The following is a 25,132-nucleotide window of genomic DNA, read 5'->3' as shown; positions in this document are numbered from 1 at the left end:
AGCCTGCGTGGGAGGTAGCGACATGGCGAGCCTCTCCAGCCTCGTCCACGAGCTTCGGGAGCGCATTGCAGCCTCCTCCGGCTCGCCCTCTGAGCGCAGCGACGATCTTGATCCCTTGGAGGTTCGATTCAGGGCGGTCCTTCCCAATTTACTCCAAGCATATGTCTTCCCTTCTGCCGCAGGTTTTTTTGTCTTCCCTCTCTTTGTGTTTTTTCACAGTTGTCATCGCCAACTTCTGCTCACTCTGCCATCGTGTTTTTTCCGTTCCATCAGCTAATGAGAGAGAGGTTACTGCGGTACTTAAACTCCTTTCACACACCGCGAGGAATTTCCCTGGAGTTTTCTTTCATGGAAAGGCTGCTGCAGTCCTTCCCATCATTGGGCGCATCCTACCCTTCTTCGCGGAGCCTACTTTCCGGTCAATAATTTGTTACCGTGCCCTCACATTGTTTAATTTATTTGATCCTTGCAATTGTTTTTTACCAATGTGACACTCTCCTTATTTTGTGCTTTGGAAGTTCAGCTCTCGTCATGGGGTGATTTTTGACGCAGTTGGGTCACTTTTATCTTTGCTCCGCACTGGGGACCGTGAAGCATATCGTCAATTCTTCTCAGACGCCATGTTGGCTGTCGAAGGTAAGTCTAATGCTCTTAGCATTTCGATGGGAAGAATAAAACTGATTTATGTCCTGGCCCAACAAAATTTAATGTACTTCATTTCTAGTCTAGGAGCGATAGTTACGAATTTTGCTTCATAATATGGATTGATTAATGGTGGCTTCCGCTAGTATAGGCGGTTTACAAAAAGCTATCTAGTGAAAATCGATAAGCTGTTCTATACGAACCTCCAAATTTGTGTAGTCAGAACAGTTTTCACCACCCTGCAATGCGACACTCTTAATTTAGTCGCATCTATTAATATCTCCTTATAGACAGTATTGTCAGCATTGCGCTCACATAACAAGCCTCATTTGCTCCAGTATAGGTTTCTGCATATGACTCTAGTAGTGGAAGTGAACTGGTTTTCTGGTACTTATTCATTTTTAAGTTAAATTGTTATTATTTAAATCTAAAATATGTTGGTTATTTACAGATCTCTTATATGTGGCATTACTATACACGAACAAATCGGATGCAGCAGATTCACCTAAAGTCTCATTAACTTGTTTCAATGAGAGCTTTTCTGGCATTGCTGGTACACAAGCACTTTTTGGGGACATTCCCTCATGTTGCAAACCAGAAGACAAGCTTGGTGTTGTGATTGACCTCACTGATACAGTGAGGTGGCAGCCATTTGCAACTTGGATTATTAAGCTTCTTACCAAATGTCTAACTGAAGGAACTCTCTATGTTGAAGGCCTTACTGTTGCACCATTTGTTTCTGCCACTTGTTCTCTATTGCGTTATGATGATGCTGCTCTGCATGTGGTGTGCACTTTCTCACTTGAATCTTGAATAACCTTTTCTGTTATTATTTAATCAAGTAGTGATTTTTTATTGTTACTTCTTTATCTGTATCTAATATTTATTTCTTTATGGAAGGCATGCTTTGATTTTGCCTGTATTACCACGGCAGTAATGGATGCAGAAATGGGTGCAGAAGTTGTTCCCTACGAGAATCTTATTAGGTCAATTACTGTTATCTTAAGCAAAGATAAAGAGGAACTCTCAAGGTTCAGGTATTTCTACACAGAACCATAATGTTCATCGTGATCCTTAAATATGTACTATTACCCCTTCTGCTGCAGTGTGCTTTTTGTTCGTTGTTTGCCCCTTAAAATGTACTTATTTTCTCTTCACACAGAATTTGCTCATAATAATATGGTGAACAGGTCTATAGACAAGTCACCTTTTGAGGTTATTTATGGATGAACTCTGAAAATACACTGGACTTGGTGTCTCTTCCTAAAATTCCAGGTTATAGCTTTTTTTTATTTTTTAAAGAAAATGAATTTCATTCATGAAAAAACTAAGAAAAAAATACAAGGATTAAGAAAGAAAATCTCCTATTGCACTAAGTGATTGGAAGGAGACTCCTTGCTTCGCGAGGGAGTAAAAGAATTAACTGATTTTGGTACATGATTATAAGAATAATCAAAAAGAGAAAATATGTCCACAATTTCATGGTAAGTGGTGGGGACACCAGTATACCCATTGGGCCCTAGTGGACCCACCAATTATGGTTATAATTATTCTTTATTTTATCTTTCCATTTTAGTGGATTTGATCAAATAATGATCTTATCTATTTTGAATTTTAAATTTCAATTCGAATTTTAGTTTATCTTTCTGATTTTAGTGGATTTGATAAGATAGTGATCTTATCTATTTTAATTTTAAGTTATTTATAAGTTGTAACAGGATGTGGAATGCAACTTGGATAATGAATTTTTGAAATCTCCTTGTCTCTCGTCTCTCCCTCTCCTTTCCTCTTCTTCTTCTTCTTCTTCCTTCTCTATTATCCTTCTTCTAAATTACCCTTCTCTATTCTCCTACTTCTCATTCCGATACATCATTTTGATACGATATTCTCTCATTTCGCATATGACAATTCAATTAACGCCTTGTCATATTTTTGTCCCGCATCAGTAAGTCTTCAAGTGCTGCCAAGGAGGGTTTGATCTCAGGGAGCACCAGCCAATCACTACCTCTGAGTCGCTTTTGATTAGCAACTTACCATTTAGGTGATCCAGGAAAATGGTGAAACCCTTGGAGAAGAGCTTGGATTTCTGCTGATATGGAGTCCCAAATGCCTAGTGCTCTTGAGTAGGAGACTAGGATAGTGCCTTCACTATTTCCAGTCTCATCTTCAATTCTAGCTCTACCCGGGCAGCCAAGGGCTCAACTGTCAAAGTCTAGTTTGAAAGACCCATTGGTGGGGTACCCTTTCATGACTGCTGGCCGTGAAGGGACAGACACTTTAGCGATTGTACTCCAATTTTCTCAGATGGGGATGTCTCTTAGGCTTGCAAATTATTTCCTAGTGTCCGTTTAAAAAATAGTTATTTCCTAGTGCGAATCCAAGCTGTGATCAGCTTAGAGATGCAATGGTAACTTTTCAACAGTGGATACTTTATTGCTGAACTTTTTGTTGTTTCTTTTAGTCCACAACTTCGTGTGATGTGAGCTATGTAGGTTGACCATAGGGTCTTATCCATACCTGGAAGTTGCTTGCCTTTGCTCATTTGGTTGACCATGATGAGGTTGTCTGAGATGCATGAATGAATCCCAATCTTGCTGAGGAAATTTGTCCAGGCCTTCCAATGCCTAAAATTAGCAAATTGCTTCTCTCCGCTTGCCTAGCTCACGTCTCTTGGTGTCTTTGGCTGGAGCACAACAACTGCTGCTTCAACTTCAAGTTCAAGCAATATTGAGAGTATCATCACTTCCATTGTGGCTCTTATCTGTAGTTGGCTACACCAGGAAGAAATTTGCCCCCTAGGTGGGAATTTCTGTTCGATGGAACTGGTGTCTCCTGGCTCATATGTCGGGTCCTCATAAACCTCCTGACAGGGTCAAGTGGACTCCTCCTCTTTGTGATTGCATCAAGCAGAACTTCAATGGTAGTGCCTTGGGGTGCTCGGGCCCGGCGGGTACCAGGGGTGTATTCAGAAATCTTAGAGGCAAAGTCATCCTTTCCTATGCTAGACTGGTTTGTATTGCAGATTCAAACACCGCTGAAGTGACTGCCCTTCATTATGTAGTTAAGTTTTTCAAGGACCGGATTCATGGAAAGCTCCTTATTTAAGGGGATTCTAGAGTTGTCACCAGTTAGTGTTCGGGATCCGCTTCCCCCCATGGCGCCATTGGCCCACCCTATCCTCTATCTCAGACATTGTATCTACTATTTCTTGTTCATGGCATCATGTTCCTACATTGGCCAATCCCTCGACCAATAGATTAGCTAAGCTTGGGACCTCTCTGCAATCTCTCATTGTTTGGGATGTCCCCCTAATATGTAATTCTGCTCTTTTGTAGCTCCCTCTTTTAATAAATCAGCACTATTTCAAAAAACTCTAAACCCTAAACCCTAAACTCTCATCCTTGACTTGGTTAAACATTAGGTTAGGCGCAATGAAACATTTAGTATCAAGGGGGGATGTATACAAGGGTAGATGTAAACATCATCAAACCATGCTCCATGCATGGCACCTTAACAATACTCAATTTAACTGATTAAATTTCTGAGGTAAGATTCCAACTCTGATTCCAGCAGATTAAACAAACACAAGCCCAATGGTGGGGATGTATACAGGGGTAGATGTACACATCTTCAAACCATGCTCCATGCATGGCACCTTAACAACACTCAATTTAACTGATTAAATTTCTAAGGTAAGATTCCAATTCTGATTCCAGCAGATTAAACATATACAAGCCCAATGGAATAACAATAACTCATCTACTATTGAGAACTTGAAAATCCACGACAATATAAACTACTACACTGCTATAGGTTTCTTTAATGAATCATAAGAGAACACATAATTAAATCTCAACTAACTACTGCAGCTTCCTTAATAGCAGATAATTAGCATAACTTTCTTAATAGAATAAATATTCTCTAATGCTAAAAATCAGAAATCTCTCTTTTACAAGAAACCAGAAATCAGAAATTTCAGCGCAAAAAGCTGCATTAGATTTGATCTGATTTCAATCTCTGCACTTAAATCAGAAGTCCCTCTTTGACAAGATCCTAAGAGGGAGAAGATTCACAAAGGAAAACCATTATCCATTCAATTGAAATCTGAAGAACTAAGCAAGAATCTTTTTGCTAATTTCAATCTCTTGTACAAAAATTACAAATCCCTCTTTGATGAGAACCTAGGACAGAAAAGAAATCAGAAGTTCTAAAAGAGGTCTAAAATCCTTTTTTGCTAATCTGTAAGTCCACTAAACTTATCCAGGAACCAGAATTTTCAGCACAAAAGCTGAACTGATTTCATCCTCCTAGCAGCACTTACACCTAATCCCAATCAACGGCAACTCAAGGAAGAGTATGAATCTCACCAAAAAACCTAAGAGAGAAACTCAATCCTTAAAAACCATTATCCAGAAATCAGAGTTGTGTTAAACCTAAGAGGGAGTAGATTCACAAAGGGAAAATAATAACCCCTTTCAACTGAAATCCGAAGAAAAGAACTAAAGTCTGATTGCTATTTTAGGCAAAAATCACAAGTTTAACACCACCAATCTCAACCAAATGCCAGAATTCAGAAGTTTTTTTTTTTCACGAGAACCTAGGAGGGAGAAGAAATCAAGGAGAAGAACCACGAGAAGGGAAGAAGGGAGACTCATGAAACGGACTTACCTCCTCTTTTTCTTCTTCTCCTAAACTTCCTTTTCCCTTTCTTCCCCTCTTTCCTTTGCTGAGCTTCCTCTCCCTTCGTTGTTTTTTTTTGTTTCTCTAGGGCAGCTCAAAGACTCCCCCTTTTCCTCCTCCCTTTCTCTCGATTTTTTTTCTCTTCTTTTGCCCTTTCCTTTTGATAATTACTTAAATACCCTCATATGTCCCTTATTGTACAAAGTACCCCTAATGCTCCATATTTCCTAGCTAATCCCCTCTTCTTACTTATTTATCTTTTTACTTCCCTTCTATTTAAAGTTCTTAAGCAAGATATTGTAATGGGCTTGACTATGAAAAAACTGAAATTTCTGATGCCTGAGTCTTGGATATTGAAAATTGACTTATTCTCATTTTTCTCAACCGTCTTTTTGCTTGTTGCTGACTGGTTAGCTTTGACAATCCCATGCACTATCAGGGAGAGACCAACAATGTGGTCGGGAATTTTTGGTCTACTATGATTGAGATAAAGTTTTTCTAATGATTCTAAGCTGTGCTATTGAATGATTTTGGCTTGTGCAATTCTTTTTTTCACGATTTACTTGACAAGGATTTGTTTCAGTATTTTATGTTCGTCTTGCTTCTTCGTTTGTTTTTGAGCTTTTAGTTTCTTTTTGCTGGTTTTTTGGAGGAGCACTTTTGACAGGCTTTTATTGCAGGACTGCAGCTTATGATTCTTCTGTTGGTGCTTGCCTTCGTGTACTATACTCAAGTTGTGATGATGAAGTTGTCAAAATTACTGCTGAAGAGTTAGTTGCTGTTTTTGCTAAATCCATTCAGGGCACGGACAGTCCTGAGCTTAAGGTTTATAAAAATATGTGCAGTTTTTATTTTTCTTGTTTAACTAATGCTTTGGTACCAACTCCAGGGGTGCAAGCCTCAGTTTATTTGATTCAAAAAAATCTTTTAAAAACAATGAATAAGACTAGTGAACAAAGGCAACATGTATAGGTGGGAAATATGGAGAACAAACTTGAGATCACGGACTTATTTTCTCATTTTGTCCCTTATTCTTAATCCTTGTAATTAATAAATTAGAAAATGGATCTGGTTTATAGCAGAATCATCCATCCAAAAGGTAAACACCTGTCTCAAATTCTAGTGCTTACTTCCATCTTTTGCATTTCTTCTCCATTTAAATTTTTGGAATTTGATTTGGAAAAGTGTTTGTCTTCTTAGGTTGCAATGTGCCATGCCTATATAAGAATTGTGAAAGTATGCCCTGTCCACATCTGGAGACCAGAAATCCTTGTTCATCTACTTTCTACTTCAAAACCATGCTTACCACTAATTAAATGCATTAGGATGGCCATTGATATGCTTGGTCCAGATTGTATTGTAGAGGAATCTGACAGCAATGCCAATAGAGGCTCAAAATCTCCCATTACAAATGGTATTGAGAATTACAAAGTTGGACAGAAGCGATTGGGCCAGATTTTGGAGAATTCAAGGAGTAAACGCCAAAAAGCATGGGCTGAGGCATTTAATTCTGATGATAAAGTCAATGTGGATGGTGAGGATATTTGCATTGTTACACCTGCACTGCACAAAGAGTATGCAGATTACATGCGGGAATTACTTTTCCCCTTTGTGGATGCTTTGAAAGTTAATGGTTCAATGAGTTTTCCTATGAAAAAGGAAACTTCATTAATGGCTCTTAGCTTGCTCTGTATTGTCTTCTGTAACTATCCCTATGCTAAAATGTCTCTCCAGATTTTTCAGCAATTGCTTGGTTGGTGGCCTTGGATATACGAGCAGGTATATATTACCATGTGTTGCTCTTTTATTGCTTTTATTGTTGAGGTTTTTCCTAGCTCTAATATGGAAGTGTAGTTTGAATTTATTAATGTTTTCTTGCTTAAAATACTGAGCATATTTATTTAAATTGAAAAAGTATCGATGCTCTATTTTCACACCATAAAAGTAATTTGAATTCAATGCTTTAGCTAATCAATATATTGGATACTACATTTAATTTAACTTGTTTTGTTCTTGGTTTGGTTGGGGTAACATGTTACAGGCTAAAAGAAGTAATTCACTAACGTTTGATCTATCAGTCTATTTGGATGCTGTTCACAATATATTACTGCTGCAAAGTAAGTTAAATGGTCTTATCTTTTTTCGCTCTGGGTCTTTTGGTTGGATAGGAAGCGAGAGAAATTAAAAGAAAATAAGGGAGTTATCTGAGTTGAACTTTTTATAAGATTAAAGTTCCCTCTGTTTCTTTGTTTTTTTTATGTCCTTTCCTCTCAAATCAATAAGCCTCAATGTTTGTTTGGAACAAAATTATATATCTCATTAAGCCTTTCTCTGAATCCAGGCTTTGTTCTCGAGGAAACTACATTTTCCAGGAATGAGGGTGATTGCTGTAAGGATGGCAGGGGGGCTTTCAATTGTATTTTAAAGCTTCCTTGGTCACATTCTCTTTTGGATAGCAACTCTCATCCTCTGTGGAAAACAAGATGCCTCTCCATTCAGATCTTCTCTATGATTGGAGTTAAAGAGAGTACGGGTGGTGATCTTGAAGTCCTGGATCTGGCCCATAGTGATGAAGCTGAAGAAGTTAGGGCAGAAGCTATTATTTCTATACCTGTGATGGTCTTATGCACTGGCCGTGGCATACTGCCACATATGTGCCGGAGACTGGAGTAAGTTATTGTATTTGGTGCCTATTTTTGTTTATTGTATTTCATTTTCTATTTTCCCCTTTTCACTGGTTGACCAGGCCAGGTTTGATTCAACCAAAGAAGTGGTTGACTTGGCCTGACCAGACGGGTTAGGAACATGGAGATGGAGAACTCTCCCTGCATGACTTCTTAGTTTCTCAAGGGAGGTGGGGAGGGTCCCTCTTTCAGTGAAAATACCACTAACGGGGCCTCTTCTTTGGCTGACATAGAAAAAGGGGAAGGAGTGGGGTAGGGGGGTTTAATTTCTTACTAGTGCATTCCACCAGCCTGTAGAAGGAGATTTCAGAACTAGTAATCAATTGGCTTGCAAAAAACTTTTCATCTCCTTGGAGGACCTGAAACATATTCAATGAAAATCATTGTCATTGGCAAGAGTCTACAGGTTGTTTGGTGGCACACTTTGCAAATAGCTGCCGGATGTGGATAAGGGTAGGGCCTTGAGGAGAGGGGGTGGGTGGGTGGAGGTTGGGTTGTTCTAGTATGAGGTCTGTGTATTATCAATATTAAAAAAAAAAGTCAATGTTAAGCTTGCAAACGATGTGGTATTCCATCATTTTAAACTTTTGGAGGATCTCTTTAACATGGTTGACGTACGTTCCTCCCTCTTTTGGTATGCTTTTCATTCTTCATGCATTATGAACATCCGTAGGTTAAAAAAGAAAAATAATTGCCAGTTAATACTTGAGTGCGATGTCTAATTTGAGGTAAAGGAGAGTTGTATCAAGTAGTTTGAGACCGGCATGAAACAATTGTCACGAGTCATGTGCAATTCCTTTTTTATTCCACTGCAACTAGGTGAGCATGCTAGGTTGCCTGACATAGATCAAAGTTGTTTAGCAATGCTTGCTAAAGCTTAACTAACAAAGGACCTGATATGTCACAAAGCAGAATGGGGAAAAATGATTCATGTGTATTGGCACAAGACAGGGGCGAAGACAAAGAAGACTGATTGTTGTGTTATCTTGTTATTATTATTATTATTTATTGAACGCTCCATTAATCATGCTTTCAATTTCCTTTTTCTACACATATTGCAGGTTCCTTTCGAATGACAGTTCTAATTTAGTTAAACAATATGGTGTACACTCAATTGGCTATTTGTTCTGTCTTCTTGGGTCTGATGATCTTAATGGAAGTTCTTGCAAGTTGTTCTTGAGTAGTGGTGATGACAGGGAGGTTCAGGCATTCAATATTCTCTTTAGAGGTTTCTGGTGTCCTCAATGTGACAAAAGGGTGAAACACGATGAAAAAAAATACACTTCCATTCTTACTCCGTCTGAGATGGAAGCCACTGAGGACCGTTTTGACTATACTTTTGTGAATCTACTGAATCTGTTCTTTATACTTCTTTTTGATGAGTCATCAGATGAGGTTCAAGTTGCTTGTGTGGGGATCCTTCCACGCATTCTCATGCATGGAACCTGTGAGCTCTTAATTCAAACAAGAACAAAGTGGATACAATGTATTGAGTATTTACTACTACACAGAAAGAAAGCTGTAAGGGGAGCATTTTCTCAACAGATAAGTTACTTCCTGCGAATTCAAATATTAGAAAGCTTATTTGTTGATTTTGATGAATCTAAAACAAAAGAAGAAAAATTTTTGGACACAGTAAAGAAGGCTTTAGTTAGTGTTGAGGATCCTCAGATTCTTGAGACTCTTTTGGAATCTATTGCTGTGATTATGAATGCTGTTGAGCTTCATTCGAAACTCTTTGTTTCTTCGCTTATCTTATTGGTTGATCAGCTTGATAATCGTCATGTGACTGTCAGAATGACTTCTTCGAGGTTTATTCAAAGATCTTGCCAGTTACATTTCAATGGAGGATTTGAACAAGCATTGTCAAAGTATTTTCACATCCGTGATGAGCTATTTGATTATCTTTCCACAAAGCTAGTGGCCCGTCCTATCATGATAAGAGAATTTGCAGAGGCTGTTGTTGGCATTGAAGTTGAAGAGCTTGTGAGGAGAATGATTCCTATAGTTATTCCAAAGCTGGTAATGTCTCAAAATAATAATGTGCAAGCTTTCACTACTTTAAATGAATTGGCTAAGCAATCAAATACAGATTTGGTTACTCTGATCGTTAAATGGCTACCAAAAGTGCTAGCTTTTGGTCTTTTCCGAGATGATGGTGAAGAGCTATTCTCCTTGTTGAATTTTTATCACATCCAAACTGGTTCCGAGAAAAATGAGATCCTTGCTGCAGCTTTACCAGGACTCCTTGATGAGCTTGTTTGCTTTTCTGGTGATGGCGATCTAGAGCAGACTAACAAAAGGTACATGCACATTAGTTTTGATTGACGATCATGATCTCAATGGTGTTTATTAGAAAATTGAAAAGCATAGTACCTTTTGTAAAAATTGGGTTCTAGGTTCATTCTAAAATGATTATCCAAGTTTGGAAGCCTCTTTTCCAACTAAACCTAAGATTTTTCTATTCATTAATCCATGTGGGTCTATTATTTAAAACTTCTCAGTTTCCTGGTGAAGTATCTAAGAAATTGAAAACCTAAAAATCTCTGAAAATAGATGGGCACTGTAAAAAAAGTAAAAATGGTCCAAATGTTTTCACCTATTTGGGGAATTTTAAATGGTTCTAAGGGTTATAATTTACTCTCATTGAGGAAAAAATGGATCAATATATGGATCAGTATAGTCAATCACTAAAAAGAACTTAGGTTGGTCTTGTTTATGGTGGTTTGTTTTTTGTTTTTTATTTAAATATCATGTGTTGCTAGATAAAAAAAGTCATCAGTTTATAACTGTATATGCGCTCTGCATCTTAGGCTAGCTGTTAGGGAGTGAAAGTACTGTGTGGAATATAGTTTTACATTGGTTTGATTTGAAAAGATTTATTGCTTATTAGTTGGGAAGAAGATTCCTAACTTGGGCTAGTCATTTTAGGAGAAGTTGGTTTAACTTTTACATGGTTTCGGAGCCCATGTTTGTGTTCTTTGTGGCCTCTATTATCGCCCATGTGTGTATGTTCTCAATGTTTTCACAACGTTGTTGGTTTAGGCCTATACTTGAGGGGGAATGTGGGTGGATAAAAATGTTTACCTATCTTTCAGTTGTGTATGTGCTTCATGTCTCAGGTTAGTTGTCTAAGTGAGAGAGTTGTTGTTGTAGGAGAATAGTCCAACATTTGTTTGAGCTTGAAAAGATTTTCTGCTTATTGGTTGGAATGATGTCTTCTAATTTCGGGTAGCACTTTAACAATATGAGAGATTGTGAAAGTTATGAAACTATACTATCTCTTTGTTGAATTTAGGATCCCATGATTGAAACCTCGAGCAAGATGAGAGAGGGAGAAGAAAAAGAACAAAGAGAGAGAGAGATAGCTCGGGTAGAGAGGAGAGAAGAGAAAAGAGAGAAAAAGAGTTTAGGCTAAAGAGAGATTCTTCACGAGTTGAGAAGTGGAGAGTTTGATTGAACCCTTCAACCAAGACCCCTATTTATACTATTTTCATTACATATTTAGAGATAAGATATGATCCCTAATATCCCTAATTACATCATCATGATTATCCACATCTACATAAATCAAGGAAATATAAATCGATTACATTAATCAAGGAAGATTGCCAAATCTTCCAACTCATGTGATAAGGTGGCCAGCTCGTGAGAAGACTCATCATGCCACCTCACGTGATCATGGTGGGTCCCACCTTGCAACACTCCCCCTCAAGCTGGGGGTGAGAAAACATTGTAAATGCCCAGCTTGCTGGAGATGGTGGACAAGATTTTATGAGTGACTGGTTTGGTGAGAATGTCTGCAACTTGCCCTTGTGTGGATATATGTTTGAGAGATAATATGCCGGCTTGGAATTTTTCTCGTATGAAATGACAGTCTACTTCAATGTGTTTTGTTCTCTCATGGAAGATCGGATTTGAGGTGATATGTATTGCCATCTGATTATCGCAATGTAGATCCGTAGGGGCTTCTTTATAGAATCCCAGTTCAGCAAGAAGGGATATGATCCATAGAAGCTCACTAACTGTGTGTGTTATGTCCCTGTTTTCTGCTTCTGCACTCAACCTTGCAACTACATTCTGCTTCTTGCTTCTCCATGTAACCAAGTTCCCTCCAACCATTGTATAATATCCCCAAGTGGATTTTTTGTCATTTAGGGATCTGGCACAGTCTACATCTGAGAACCCTTCTATGTTGAAGTGACTATGGTTCTTATAGAGAAACCCTCTTCTTGGAGCCCCTTTCAAATATCGCAGTATTCTTTCTAGTGTTTTCTAGTGAGTAAGTTGTGGTTTGTGCATGTATTGACTCACCACGCTTACTGCATATGATATATCCGACCTTGTTACACAGAGATAAATGAGTTTTCCGACAAGCCTTTGATATTTTCCAATATTCACATATTCTCCAGTGCCTGCAAATAATTTTATATTGGAATCCATAGGGCTTTCTGTTGGTCTACACTCCATCATTCCTGTCTCCTCCAGTAGATCAAGGACATACTTCCTTTGAGATAGTGTAATCCCATGTTTGGACTGTAGTACTTAAATACCCACAAAGTATTTAAGTAGTCCAAGATCTTTTCCTTGGTTTTTCGAATGCCCTCAGGATGACTACCGGTTAAGACAATATCATCAACATATACGGCCAAAATTACTTTGCCTTTAGGTGTCTTTAAGAAATATAGAGTGATCTACGAAATATCTGTGAAATCCGGTCCGTATGAGTGGTTGGCTAAATTTATCAAACCATGCACGAGGAGATTGTTTCAGACCATAAAGGGATTTCTTCAATCGACATACTGACTCCCTCTCATCCACAAATCTAGGTGGTTGTTGCATATAAATTATCCCCATTGAGAAAAATATTTTTCACATCAAACTGATAGAACGACCAGGAATCATTAGCAACAAGAGATAATAAAATATGTACCAAGTTCATTTTGGCCACTAGAGAGAATGTTTCCTCATAATCGATCCCATAACACTGCGTATAACCTTTAGCAACGAGGCGGGCCTTAAGGCGAGCAACTGACCCTTCCAGATTGTGTTTAACAGTAAAAACCCACTTACAGTTGACATGGATTTTATTTGATGGAAGAGGAACTAGACCCCTTGTCTGATTCTCATAGAGTGCCTGCATTTCTTCGTCCAGTGTCGCCTTCCACCCTGGATGTTTCAGAGCCTCCTGATAGAACTTTGGGATTGAGATAGAGGAGATAGACGCAAGAAATTGACACCTTGAAGAGGATAAACGATGGTGAGACACAAAATTGGATATGGGGTGAGAAGTAGAGGGCCTAATGCAAGTTTTGGGTTCTTTTCTTAAGGCAATGGGTCGAGTATCATATTGTGGTCCAAAAGGAATAGGAGAAGTCAATGGGATCCGTAAACTCCGTAGGTGTGGTGTCAGCCAGCGCTTCAGGGGGTTGAACAGTTTCCGCACGGGGCACAATAGGTCGAGGAGAGGCTGATACAGAAGATAGACCTGGAGGAGCATTGCCAGAGTAGTATGAAGAGTCTTAAAAAAAATTACATCCCTGGACACATGTAACCTTTGGAGAGTGAGATTGTAGCAAATATAACCCTTCTGCGTGTGAGGGTATCCTAAGAAGATACACTTAACAAAATTTGGATCAAGTTTACTATGTTGTGGGGAGGTAATATGAACGAATCATGTACAACCGAAGACTTTCAAGGGAAGCGAAAAAGGATCACCATGTGGAAACAATAAGGAATATGGGGATTTATGACTGAGAATGGAAGAGGGTAGCCTATTTATAAGAAAACATGCAGTAAAGATGACATGCAACCAATAAAAGTATGTGACTTTCATGGTATACAATAAGCTGCGAGTTACCTCAAGAAGATGACGATTTTTCCGTTTTCAACTCCATTCTGTTAGGGGGTGTAGGCACAAGATGTTTGATGGATAATGACATTCTCTTGACAAAAATAGTCAAGATCTTTGGAAGTATATTATTTGGCATTATCAGACCAAAGTGCTTTGATTTTCTGACCAAATTGAGTGACAACCATAACATGAAAAGATTTAAATATGGATGGTATTTCAGATCACTCTTTAAAAAGAAATAACCATGAGGTATGAGTTAAATCATCAATAAAGGTAATAAAGTACTTGACTAGGGAAATATTTGAGACGCTCAAGGGTCCCCATACATCTGTGTGGATCAAGTAGGGAAAAGAAGATGAAGAGATGGATGTCCCAATTGATTCTGTCATAGACTTGTCCCAATTTCCTTGGTTGAGACGGCATTTATTTGAGGCACGTCCAGGTAGTAGAGCCCCTCTTGTTCACGACCTCCACCAATCACCTGCTTCGTTATAAGATCCTGAAACACACAAGAAGTGGGTGAGAAGGTAATTGAACAATTAAAATGTTGTGTTAGCTGACTAATAGATAAAAGATTCAAGGGAAAGGTAAGAACAAAAAGAATATCTGTGAGTAGAAGTGATGGTATAATAGTGGTGGATCCTTTCCCAAGAACTTTAGTTTGGGAGCTGTCAGCTATGGTAACAAGTTTATTCGAGAGACAGAGAAACTGAGTGGATGCTCGGAGGCTCCTGAGTCAATTATCCAGGATGAAGAGGAGGAAGTGGCAGAGAGCATACCTGAAACGGCGGTGGCAACAGTAGTTGAGGAGGAACTTGGGAGGAGAGACCATCAGTGTTTTCATTTTCTAGAATAAGTTATACTCATCATCAGTAGCGGTTTTCTTTTTTGTTGATGGAGTAGACTGGTCCTCCTTTTTATCACTTACTGAGGCTTGATTAGCCTTAACCTAATCCGGTATGTCATGGATTTTAAAACACTGATCTATAGTGTGGCCATATTTCCCACAATGGGTGCATTCCTTGCCGTCTATTCTGACAAAACCATTCCTTCCACCTTTTCCTTGTCCTCCTCTATAATTTCATCCATGACCTCGATTGTGGTTGGTTGATGTGTTCCCCTATGCCCGGAGCACATAGTGGATGACACTTCAGTAGGAGAAGGAGAAGAAGAGTCTGGAATGCGGAGTAATGTGGCACATACATCATCAAAGGTGGGAATAGCAGAGGTGCTAAGGAGTTGATTTTTAGCAACTTTGAGATCTGGCTTAATGTTTGCTTGGCAAATGGTAGTGGCTTAGGCTTCTTTCTGCTTGTCTTGGACAGACATTGGTGGAGGTAGGCTGAGCTAACTTCTATTCTTGAAGAAGGCCTCTAAAACAAGACAAATATTCATGGATATTTTCTCCTTGTTTAGTATTGAACATTCTTTGGAGAATATCATATGGCCTGTGTAAGTTGGCAGAGCTAGAGTACAACTTAGCACACATCTTCCAAATTTGTTTGGCAGTGTCAAGATGAACAACATTGTTGGAGACAGGTTCTTCCATACTGTTGATGAGCCAACTAATTACCAAAGTGTCATTTTTTAACCACTTAGCATAAGCAATATCTTCTTCATCAATGGGTGACCTAAGTTTGGTGAGGTGACCAAATAGATCCCTTGTTATAATGAACAGTTGAACCGATGTGGACCAGCTCAAAAAAATTGATATCCCTCGCAAGGGTATGGTAGCAATCTTGAAAATATCATTCTTGTTACCCATGTATTTTTCAGCCATTAGAGGCAATTCAGGGGTAATACTGTACTCTAATTTGAAGTTGCCTAAGTAAGCTGCTTGGAGATTCAAGACCAGTCAAGGCTAGCTCGAGTAGATGGGAGGAGAACCCGAGCTTATCAAGTCTTTAGGCAAGGAGGGAACCCTCTTATGCCAGTCAACTTGCTGGCCAAAAATTTATATAATTAATTTTTTAGTCTTCCTTGTGGAGAATAGCAAAAATCAATCAATAAGCATGAGATCAAGTAAGGTAAGGTAAGGTAGCAATTCCGAATTAGATCTTTCCACGATCATTCCAAAAATATATTTGACTCCAGCTTGAGATAAACCAGTATATATTCAGTTCCTCATGAATTAGGCAAAATATACTTGATCGAAAATCAAACAAATCAGGCCTAATCAAGAAGATATTGTAAGATTTTTAAAAACAACAATCTTTCTTCAAATGGATTGGTGTCAACTGGCCACTTCCTTTCTTATTTTGTGCTGGATTCCTTTTATGTAAAACACAATATTCGATGCTTGATTTTCCAAGAACAATCAGCCACCTCGTGGCTCTAAAAAAATTCTCCAAAAAATACAAAACCGAGTAGAGTTCTTCAAACAACTCGGTTAACGGAGAAGCTTAGCATAGAAGCTAAGTAATTCGATTTCTGAAATCCAATGGATAAAAACCCCACTCATAATAGGCTCAAGAACAATTTTCTTCATTAGGAAAATTTTGTTCCCACAAAATTATAATCTTTTATCCAAAAAATCTCAACATAAATCGATTTTCAGCCAAAAACATTCAAACTGACAAAACTGCCTTGGTAAACTTGTCCCCAAGTTCAAAATGGCAGTAAAATGTTTCATTGGAAATGGAGCTTCAACAAAATTCTGGAATGATTGGTGGTCGGGCCAATCCCCCCTCAAAAATAAATTCCAAGAAATCTTGGGCCTCTCAGGTAACTCGGAGGTCTTTATCTCTGACATCTGGTCAGATAATGGGGACTGGAACTTGAACCTTAGAAGGGGCTTCTCAAATCCTGAAGCTCTTCTTGCCTCCGAACTCCTTCACAACCTCCTTGTCAGAAAGCCAAATAACTCAGCGGACATTTTAATTTGGACTCCATGTCCCAAAGGATCTTTCTCCACATCCTCTGCATTCAAATTCCTTAGCAACTACTCCACAAAACACCCAAAGCACCCTACGGCCTATGCTTGGGACCTTCTTGCCACGCCACGTGCCAAATTCTTCATTTGGATTGCATGCAGGAACAAAATCTTAACTTCTGATTCCTTAATCTGTCGGGGCACCCATATCCTAGACCCTCTCTGCCCTTTCTGTAAAAATGCCCCAGAAATGACAGCCCACAATCTCCTATCATGCCAGTTTGCCCATCTAGTCTGGACATCCCTTCTAAATAAAATTGGCCTCCAATATTGTGCCTCGGGAAACTTAGCAGACACTATCCTCTCACTCATTGACTCCAAACTCCCAAAGACAGGTAAAATGATTATATCATGCTGTATTGGTCATATCATATGGGCACTCTGGAAAGAACGTAACTGGAGGAAATTCAAATTCCCTGGTCTATCTCAGCCCTCTCCTCCCCCCCCAAACCATGGCTATATGGACGCTCCCTCCTTCTGGGCATATAAAGCTCAACTTTGATGGAAGTGCTCTCCGTTGCCCGTGTCCAGCAGGGTTCGGTGGTGTTATCCACGATGCAACTGGTGACCTTCTCTTCTCTTATGCAAACCCCCTTGGCAACTTTGATTCTACCACAACAGAACTCTCAGGACTGCTGCATGGGTTGAAAATTTTCTCTAGCCACCTCTCTGTCCTCTTTGAATTGAAGGAGATTCAAAAGTGGTTATCAATTAGTGTGCAAACTCCGTCAGACCCTCATGGCATCATTGGCATATGTTCAATGAAATATGTAATTTATTTTTCCCAATTAAGCTGTAAATGGAACCACATTCCTCGCTCTGCTAATCACCTGGCAGACACCTAGGCCAAGGCGGGCATTTCTCTCCAACAATTTGTTGTGAAGTCAAGCCGTTGGACCTAGGTTTGTAATTTTTCTTTTCCTTTATATCAATATACGCATCATTCATGAAACAAAAAACTGCTTCTCATCCGAGATGCATAAATCTCAATAATTTCATAAGATGAAGACAACAATAAAATCACATCTGAACCATCTTCTAAAGATTCGAAAACCAAGAGCATGTAGTAATAACAACAAGAATGCAAAACTTATCTCACAAGCTTCAATTTTGCTTCACAAAGAGCCTTCTATGAGTAGCTTTGATCATAACTTTTTGGAGCATTCTTTTGATGTGGGGATCCTAAATTTGATGCTCTGATATCATGTTGAATTTAGGACTCCATGATTGAAACCTAGAGCAAGATGAGAGAGGGAGAAGACAAAGAGCGAAGAGAGAGAGATAGCTCGGGTAGAGAGGAGAGAAGAGAAAAGAGAGAAAAAGTGTTTAGGCTAGAGAGAGATTCTTCACGAGTTGAGAAGTGGAGAGCTTGATTGAACCCTTCAACCAAGACTCCTATTTATACTATTTTCATGACATATTTAGAGATAAGATAGGATCCCTAATATCCCTAATTACATCATCAATCATGATTATCCAAATCTATATAAATCAAAGGAAGATAAATCGATTACATTAATCAAGGAAGATGGCCAAATCTTCTAACTCATGTGATAAGGATGCTAACTTGTGTGATGACTCATCATGCCACCTCGTGTGATCACGGTGGGTCCCACCTTGTAACACTCTTTACTATCCAAGATACTTTTTTGTTGACCACTTGATTGGCCAATATTTTTACATAACTAGGTGACTTTACATGGTCTGGAGGGTTAAATTTTGATTTTAATGAGAAAAACATGGATTGGCATAGTTGTTAACAAAAAAAAGGTGAATGTGTTCCCCTGTCTCTGATAGTTTACAGTTTATACCAAACTGACATGTGAAACCTTGTTAATAAAACATTCATAGGTATTTTCTGGACATTTTGGAATTCTTTCTGAGAATATCTTGCAAAGGTGTCAACTGTCCGACGTTTGAGAATCTTGCATACTGCCAAGTTCTACTCTAACACTTTCAAAAATCTCATCTTGTTTTTAAGTGAAGTTGAAGTTATGTAAGATTTTGTTTGTTCTTGAAATATCCATGAATGAATAGCGGATCAGTTATTCTACTTTTCTTGCAGGATTGCAAGAGTTCCTCAGATGATTCAAGTGATTGCTAGAATCCTCACTGGGTCTGATGATCTTCCAGGGTTTTTGAAGAACCATTTTGTAGGTCTGCTAAACAGCATTGACAGGAAGATGCTTCATGCTGAGGATCTTTTACTGCAGAAACAAGCCTTGAAACATATAGAAAAGCTGATTGAAATGATGGGTTCCCACCTTAGTATGTATGTACCCAAAATTATGGTGCTTCTAATGCATTCAGTTGAGAAAGAAACCCTCCAGAATGAGGGCCTTTGTATCTTGCACTTCTTTGTAAGACAGTTGGCTAAGGTGTCACCTTCCAGCATTAAACACGTGATCTCTCAAGTTGTGGCTTCCCTTATTCCATGTTTGGAGAGGTACAAAGAGAACTCATCACTGCATTTGGAAAAAGTTGTTTATATCTTGGAAGAACTTGTGGTTCAGAACCGGCTCCAACTAAAAGATCTTATTAGTGAACTCCCTCTCTTGCCCAGTATTCCATCCCTGGTGGAGGTGAATAAAGTTATACAAGAAGCTCGAGGATCTCTGACTTTGAGGGACCAGCTGCGATATGCAGTGGATGGTCTGAACCATGAAAGCTTGAATGTAAGGTATATGGTGGCATGTGAGCTAAGCAAACTATTAAATCTCAGAAGAGAGGAAGTTGCGTCTCTTATAGCTGCTGAAGTTGTTTCAGATTTGGATGTCGTGAGCACTTTAATTACTCCATTGCTTAGGGGATGTGCAGAGGAATCAAGGACCCAAGTTGGCCAGCGGCTAAAACTGGTCTGTGCAGATTGCCTTGGAGCTCTTGGTGCTGTGGACCCGGCCAAGATCAAGGTAGTTTCGTGCCAACGGTTCAAGATTCAGTGCTCTGATGATGATCTTATTTTTGAGTTGATCCACAAGCATCTTGCACGAGCTTTTAGAGCTGCCTCTGACGCTATTGTTCAAGATTGTGCTGCTTTGGCCATACAAGAGCTGCTAAAGGTTGCTGGCTGCCAGGCCTCACTTGATACGAATATTGGGAAGTCTACATCAGAACCTCTGAGAGTCTCTGAGAATGACAAACTAGATGCCTCCAAGGAGATGGAAAATAGGGGTCAAAGGTTGTGGGACCGGTTTTCAAATTATGTTAAAGACATCATTGCACCCTGCTTGACCTCAAGGTTTCAACTTCCTAATGTTGCTGAATCAACGTTTCTGGGGCCCATTTACAAACCTAACATGTCATTCCGAAGATGGATTTCCAGCTGGATTCGGAAGTTATCTGTTCTTGCTATTGGTTCTCGAGCAAGTATTTTCAATGCTTGTCGTGGTATAGTGCGACATGATATGCCAACTGCTACATACTTATTACCATATTTAGTGCTTAATGCAGTGTGCCATGGTACTCCTGAGGCACGTCATGGGATAACAGAGGAAATACTATCAGTTCTTAATGCTGTGGCTTCTGAGAACTGTGGTGCTACCCTTCATGGAGGTGCTGGAGGCCAGAGGGAAGTTTGCATCCAGGCTGTTTTTACCTTACTTGACAATCTTGGGCAATGGGTGGATGATGTCAAACAAGACGTTGCTCTTTCACAGTCTATGAATCCTACTACTTCTAAGCAGTCATCTAAGACAAAGCCCCAAAATGTGGGTGTGTCTGATTTGGATGAATTATTCATGCAGTGTAGTAATGTGTCTGACTTGCTCACTGCTATTCCTAAAGTTACTCTTGCGAAGGCCTCCTTCCGATGCAAGGCATATGCTCGGTCTTTACTGTACTTTGAATCTCATGTCAGGAGTAAATCTGGATCATTCAATCCGGCTGCTGAAAGGAGTGGAGTCTTTGATGATAATGATGTGTCATTTTTGATGGAGATCTATAGTGGTCTGGATGAGCCTGATGGTCTTTCGGGCTTGGCTCATCTTAGGAAATCTGCAAGTATTCACGACCAACTGCTTATCAATGAAAAAGCTGGCAACTGGGCTGAAGTTTTGACTTTATGTGAACAGGCTTTACAGATGGAGCCCGGTTCAGTTCAGAAGCAATCAGGTGTTCTTAACTGTTTTTTGAACATGTGCCACCTTCAAGCTATGGTCGTCCATGTGGATGGATTAATTTCTAGGGTACCTGAATACAAGGGAACTTGGTGCATGCAAGGAGTGCAAGCAGCTTGGAGGCTTGGCCGGTGGGACTTGATGAATGAATACCTTTGTGGCGCTGACAAAGAGGTACCAGTCTCTAATCGAAGTGCTGAAAACAACGGCTCCTTTGACATGAACCTTGCCAAAATTCTTCAGGCGATAATGAAGAAAGATCAGTTTATGATTGCTGAAAAAGTTGCTCAGTCCAAACAAGCATTGCTGGCACCCTTGGCTGCTGCTGGAATGGACTCTTACATCCGAGCCTATCCATTTGTTGTAAAGTTACACATGCTACGTGAATTAGAAGACTTCCATTCACTTTTAGGTGAGGATTCTTTCTTGGAGAAATCATTTTCCATGGATGATCCAACGTTTGTAAAAATGATCCAGGACTGGGACAACAGACTCAAATTTACACAGCCATCATTGTGGGCCAGGGAGCCACTTTTGGCTTTTCGTAGGCTTGTTTTTAGTGCTAGTGGTCTTGGGGCTCAAGTGGGAAACTGCTGGCTCCAGTATGCAAAACTTTGCAGATCTGCTGGTCACTATGAGACAGCCAATCGGGCAATTTTAGAAGCTCAGTCTTCAGGTGCATCTAATGTGCACATTGAGAAGGCCAAACTTCTCTGGGCCACTAGAAAATCTGATTGTGCCATTGAAGAACTTCAGCAATCACTTCTCAACATGCCCACGGAAATTTTGGGCTCCACAGCAGTTTCATCACTGACCAGCCTTTCACTTGTTTTGCCAAACCCGCCATTTACTTCTGAAACTCATGCGTCAAATGACAACCGTGATGTGGCTAAGATCCTTCTTCTTTACTCTAGATGGATCCATCACACTGGTCAAAAGCAAAAAGTAGATGTGATAAACCTCTATTCCAGAGTGAAGGAACTCCAACCCAAGTGGGAGAAAGGATACTTTTTTATGGCCAAATATTGTGATGATTTGCTTGTTGATGCCAGGAAGCGGCAGGAAGATAACAAAGAAGGGTTAGTGGGCCCACAGTACGGAACTAGAAATATTTCACTGGTCTCTGCTACTGAAGAGAAGCCTTGGTGGTCATATCTTCCTGATGTACTCTTGTTTTATGCAAAAGGTCTTCACAGAGGTCACAAGAATCTTTTTCAGGCACTGCCACGATTGTTAACCCTGTGGTTTGAATTTGGAGCAAAGTACCACAGAGAGGGTCTATCTTCTCACAAGTCAATTAAGGCTGTTCATGGGAAGGTAAAGAGTTTAACATCACAGTACTTTCTCTTTCTTTTAACCTGTTAAAATGTTCCTCAACCTATTTCATTCTGTAACAGGTTATGAGCATCATGCGGGGATGTCTTAAGGATTTGCCTACATATCAGTGGCTAACAGTTCTATCTCAGTTGGTCTCTAGAATTTGCCATCACAATGAGGAGATAGTTCGCTTGGTCAAACTTATAATAACTTCTGTTCTTCAAGAATACCCACAACAAGCTCTTTGGACGATGGCTGCGGTTTCAAAATCTACAGTAGCAGCAAGGCGTGATGCAGCTGCTGAGATTATTCAAGCTGCACGAAAAGGTTCATATCGGGGAAATGATATCGGTGGCTTATTTGTTCAGTTTGCTGGCCTTACAGAGCACCTCATAAAGTTGTGCTTTCATTCTGGACAAACGAAAGCAAGGACTATTAATATAGGATTAGAGTTTAGTGCCTTAAAACGGATGATGCCACTAGATATTATAATGCCAATTCAACAGGCACTAACAGTGACACTGCCAACATATGATGAAAGTGTTACTCAGTCAAAAATTGACATATTCTCATCGACAGAGCTTGCAACTATATCGGGAATTTCAGATGAGGCAGAAATCCTTTCATCTCTTCAGCGACCCAAGAAAGTACGTGACGTTACTATATATTTATTTCTTCCTTTTACTTATTATCAATAAGGGCATGAGATCCTTTTGGGAGTGTTATGAACTCTTACTGAGATTGCCCACTATCGGTTAGTCAGGTTCAAAAGATTTCAATAAATGGCTGAAATATAATTGCAAAAGAATTCATCCTACATTCACAAATGTAGATCTTTGAGCCTTAACCACGAACATGATTGTGGCTTACCCTGCCATGAATAACATTCTGTTTCTATTACACTGGATGATTTGAATCTTTCAGGTTATCTTTCTCGGTAGCGATGGTGTCAAACGTCCATTTCTTTGCAAGCCTAAGGATGACCTGAGGAAAGATGCTCGTATGATGGAGTTCACAGCAACGATTAACTGCCTTTTATCAAAATACCCAGAGAGCCGCAGGAGAAAGCTGTACATTCGTACCTTTGCTGTGATCCCTCTGACAGAAGATTGTGGAATGGTTGAGTGGGTTCCACATACTCGTGGTCTCCGCCATATTCTCCAAGACATTTATATAACTAGTGGGAAGTTTGATCGGCAGAAGACGAACCCTATTATTAAGCGCATATATGATCAGTGTCAGGGTAAGATGCCAGAAGATGAGATGCTGCAAACTAAAATTCTTCCAATGTTTCCTCCTGTTTTCCACAGATGGTTCTTGCATACATTCTCGGAGCCGGCTGCTTGGTTCAGGGCTCGGGTTGCTTATGCACATACGACAGCTGTTTGGTCCATGGTAGGGCACATTGTGGGCTTGGGTGACAGGCACGGAGAGAATATTCTCTTTGATTCCACAACTGGTGATTGTGTGCATGTGGATTTCAGTTGCTTGTTCGACAAGGGCTTGCAGTTAGAAAAGCCTGAGTTGGTACCTTTCAGACTGACACAGGCATGGAACTCTTTTTTATTTCTCTGATCTTGCTATTGATTGCATAAATATTGGAAAATAAAACCCAACATATGAAGATGCACATGAAGAAACTGAAAATCTAATTATATCTTTTGATTATATGTTGTGATTTATTTTTATGTTTCCTTTGTAGTTTTCATCTTAAGCTTACTGAAAGGGCTTCTTTTGCGAGTGAAATATTGGCCTTAATTAGTGAACTTTTTTTGCATGGTCCTGCTTACAGATTTTCATACTTTCAAGAATCTGTGGACTAGTTTGTCAAAATATTCCTCATTTTCATGTCTCCTGAATGCAGAATATGATTGATGGTTTGGGCATCACTGGATACGAGGGCATTTTCTTGAGAGTTTGTGAAATCACACTTTCAGTTTTGAGGACACACCGGGAGACTCTGTTGAGTGTTCTAGAAACATTTATTCACGATCCTCTGGTAGAGTGGACAAAGTCTCACAAGTCAAGTGGTGTAGAAGTTCAAAATCCCCATGCGCAGGTATGAATTTTAATCAGTCAAATACAGGTTTTCTGCAAAAGGAGCAAGTAGCTAAACAATGTTTATTACTGTAATATTCAGAGGGCCATCAGCAACATTGAAGCTAGGCTTCAAGGGATCGTTGTTGGCGTCATGGCTGCCCCATCTTTGCCTCTTGCGGTTGAAGGACAAGCTCATAGATTGATTGCCGAGGCTGTGTCACACAAAAACCTTGGCAAAATGTATATATGGTGGATGCCCTGGTTTTAATGTTATACTAGACTTTTTTTCAATGGGAAAGTGTTGTATTTTACTAGACACTATAATCGGAGCACTTCATGTACAGTTTTCTTTTGTAAAGTGTCTCTGTTTTGGCTGATGCTTGTATAGAAGTGTAAGATGAGTTTATCTCCGGGATAATGAAATGGGCTGTTGTATGTAGAAGCCGATAGAGATAAAGATAAAAATAATGATAGAGATAAAAAAAGATTCAAATTTTAAGTGATTGAATTAGAGACAGACTAAAATTGTAGAGTTGTAATTACCTACTGTCTAGTGTACACTTGATCAATGAAGATTTTTCTATTATAAAGTTGGGTTTAAGGTTCATCCTAAAATGATTACTAACTTAAGAAGCTTCATTTCTATCTGATAAACTCAATATCTTTCAAGGTATTTGACCATTTGCCGTGAGGCACAAGGTTGAGAGTCATTAGCCAAGTTCTATGGGAAATATGTAGACTTGAGAAAGGTTCAGTTGTTTACGCCCCTTATTGTTTAAAAGGGCTATAACAAGTACAAAAATATATTTATGGCAGAATTTTCAGATCTTTTCCATTGTCCCTTTATCGATCCTTGAAGATAACAAGA

At 39.4% G+C, this 25,132-nt stretch overlaps 1 protein-coding gene across 1 annotated transcript; it reads left to right on the top strand.

Annotated features, from left to right (window-relative positions):
* Window positions 1-6: 6 nt before the first annotated feature.
* LOC137938648 (serine/threonine-protein kinase ATR) lies at window positions 7-24,768 on the top strand. Its single transcript, XM_068783620.1, has 15 exons — window positions 7-182; window positions 274-418; window positions 524-636; window positions 1,094-1,428; window positions 1,543-1,679; window positions 6,003-6,147; window positions 6,523-7,101; window positions 7,364-7,439; window positions 7,664-7,991; window positions 9,068-10,309; window positions 18,858-22,224; window positions 22,305-22,871; window positions 23,149-23,772; window positions 24,089-24,283; window positions 24,365-24,768. The coding sequence occupies exons 1-15, from the start codon at window positions 23-25 to the stop codon at window positions 24,530-24,532; spliced, it is 8,181 nt and encodes a 2,726-aa protein (XP_068639721.1). The 5' UTR covers window positions 7-22; the 3' UTR covers window positions 24,533-24,768.
* Window positions 24,769-25,132: the final 364 nt, after the last annotated feature.

The sequence above is a fragment of the Aristolochia californica genome, unplaced genomic scaffold (assembly GCF_029961685.1).
Source record: "Aristolochia californica isolate CCGP_79_NKW_82.1479 unplaced genomic scaffold, dmAriCali1.0.hap1 SCAF_8, whole genome shotgun sequence".
Classification (NCBI taxonomy): domain Eukaryota; kingdom Viridiplantae; phylum Streptophyta; class Magnoliopsida; order Piperales; family Aristolochiaceae; genus Aristolochia; species Aristolochia californica.
Note: the sequence above shows the minus strand (reverse complement) of the source record. Positions and strands in the feature narration are given on the sequence as shown.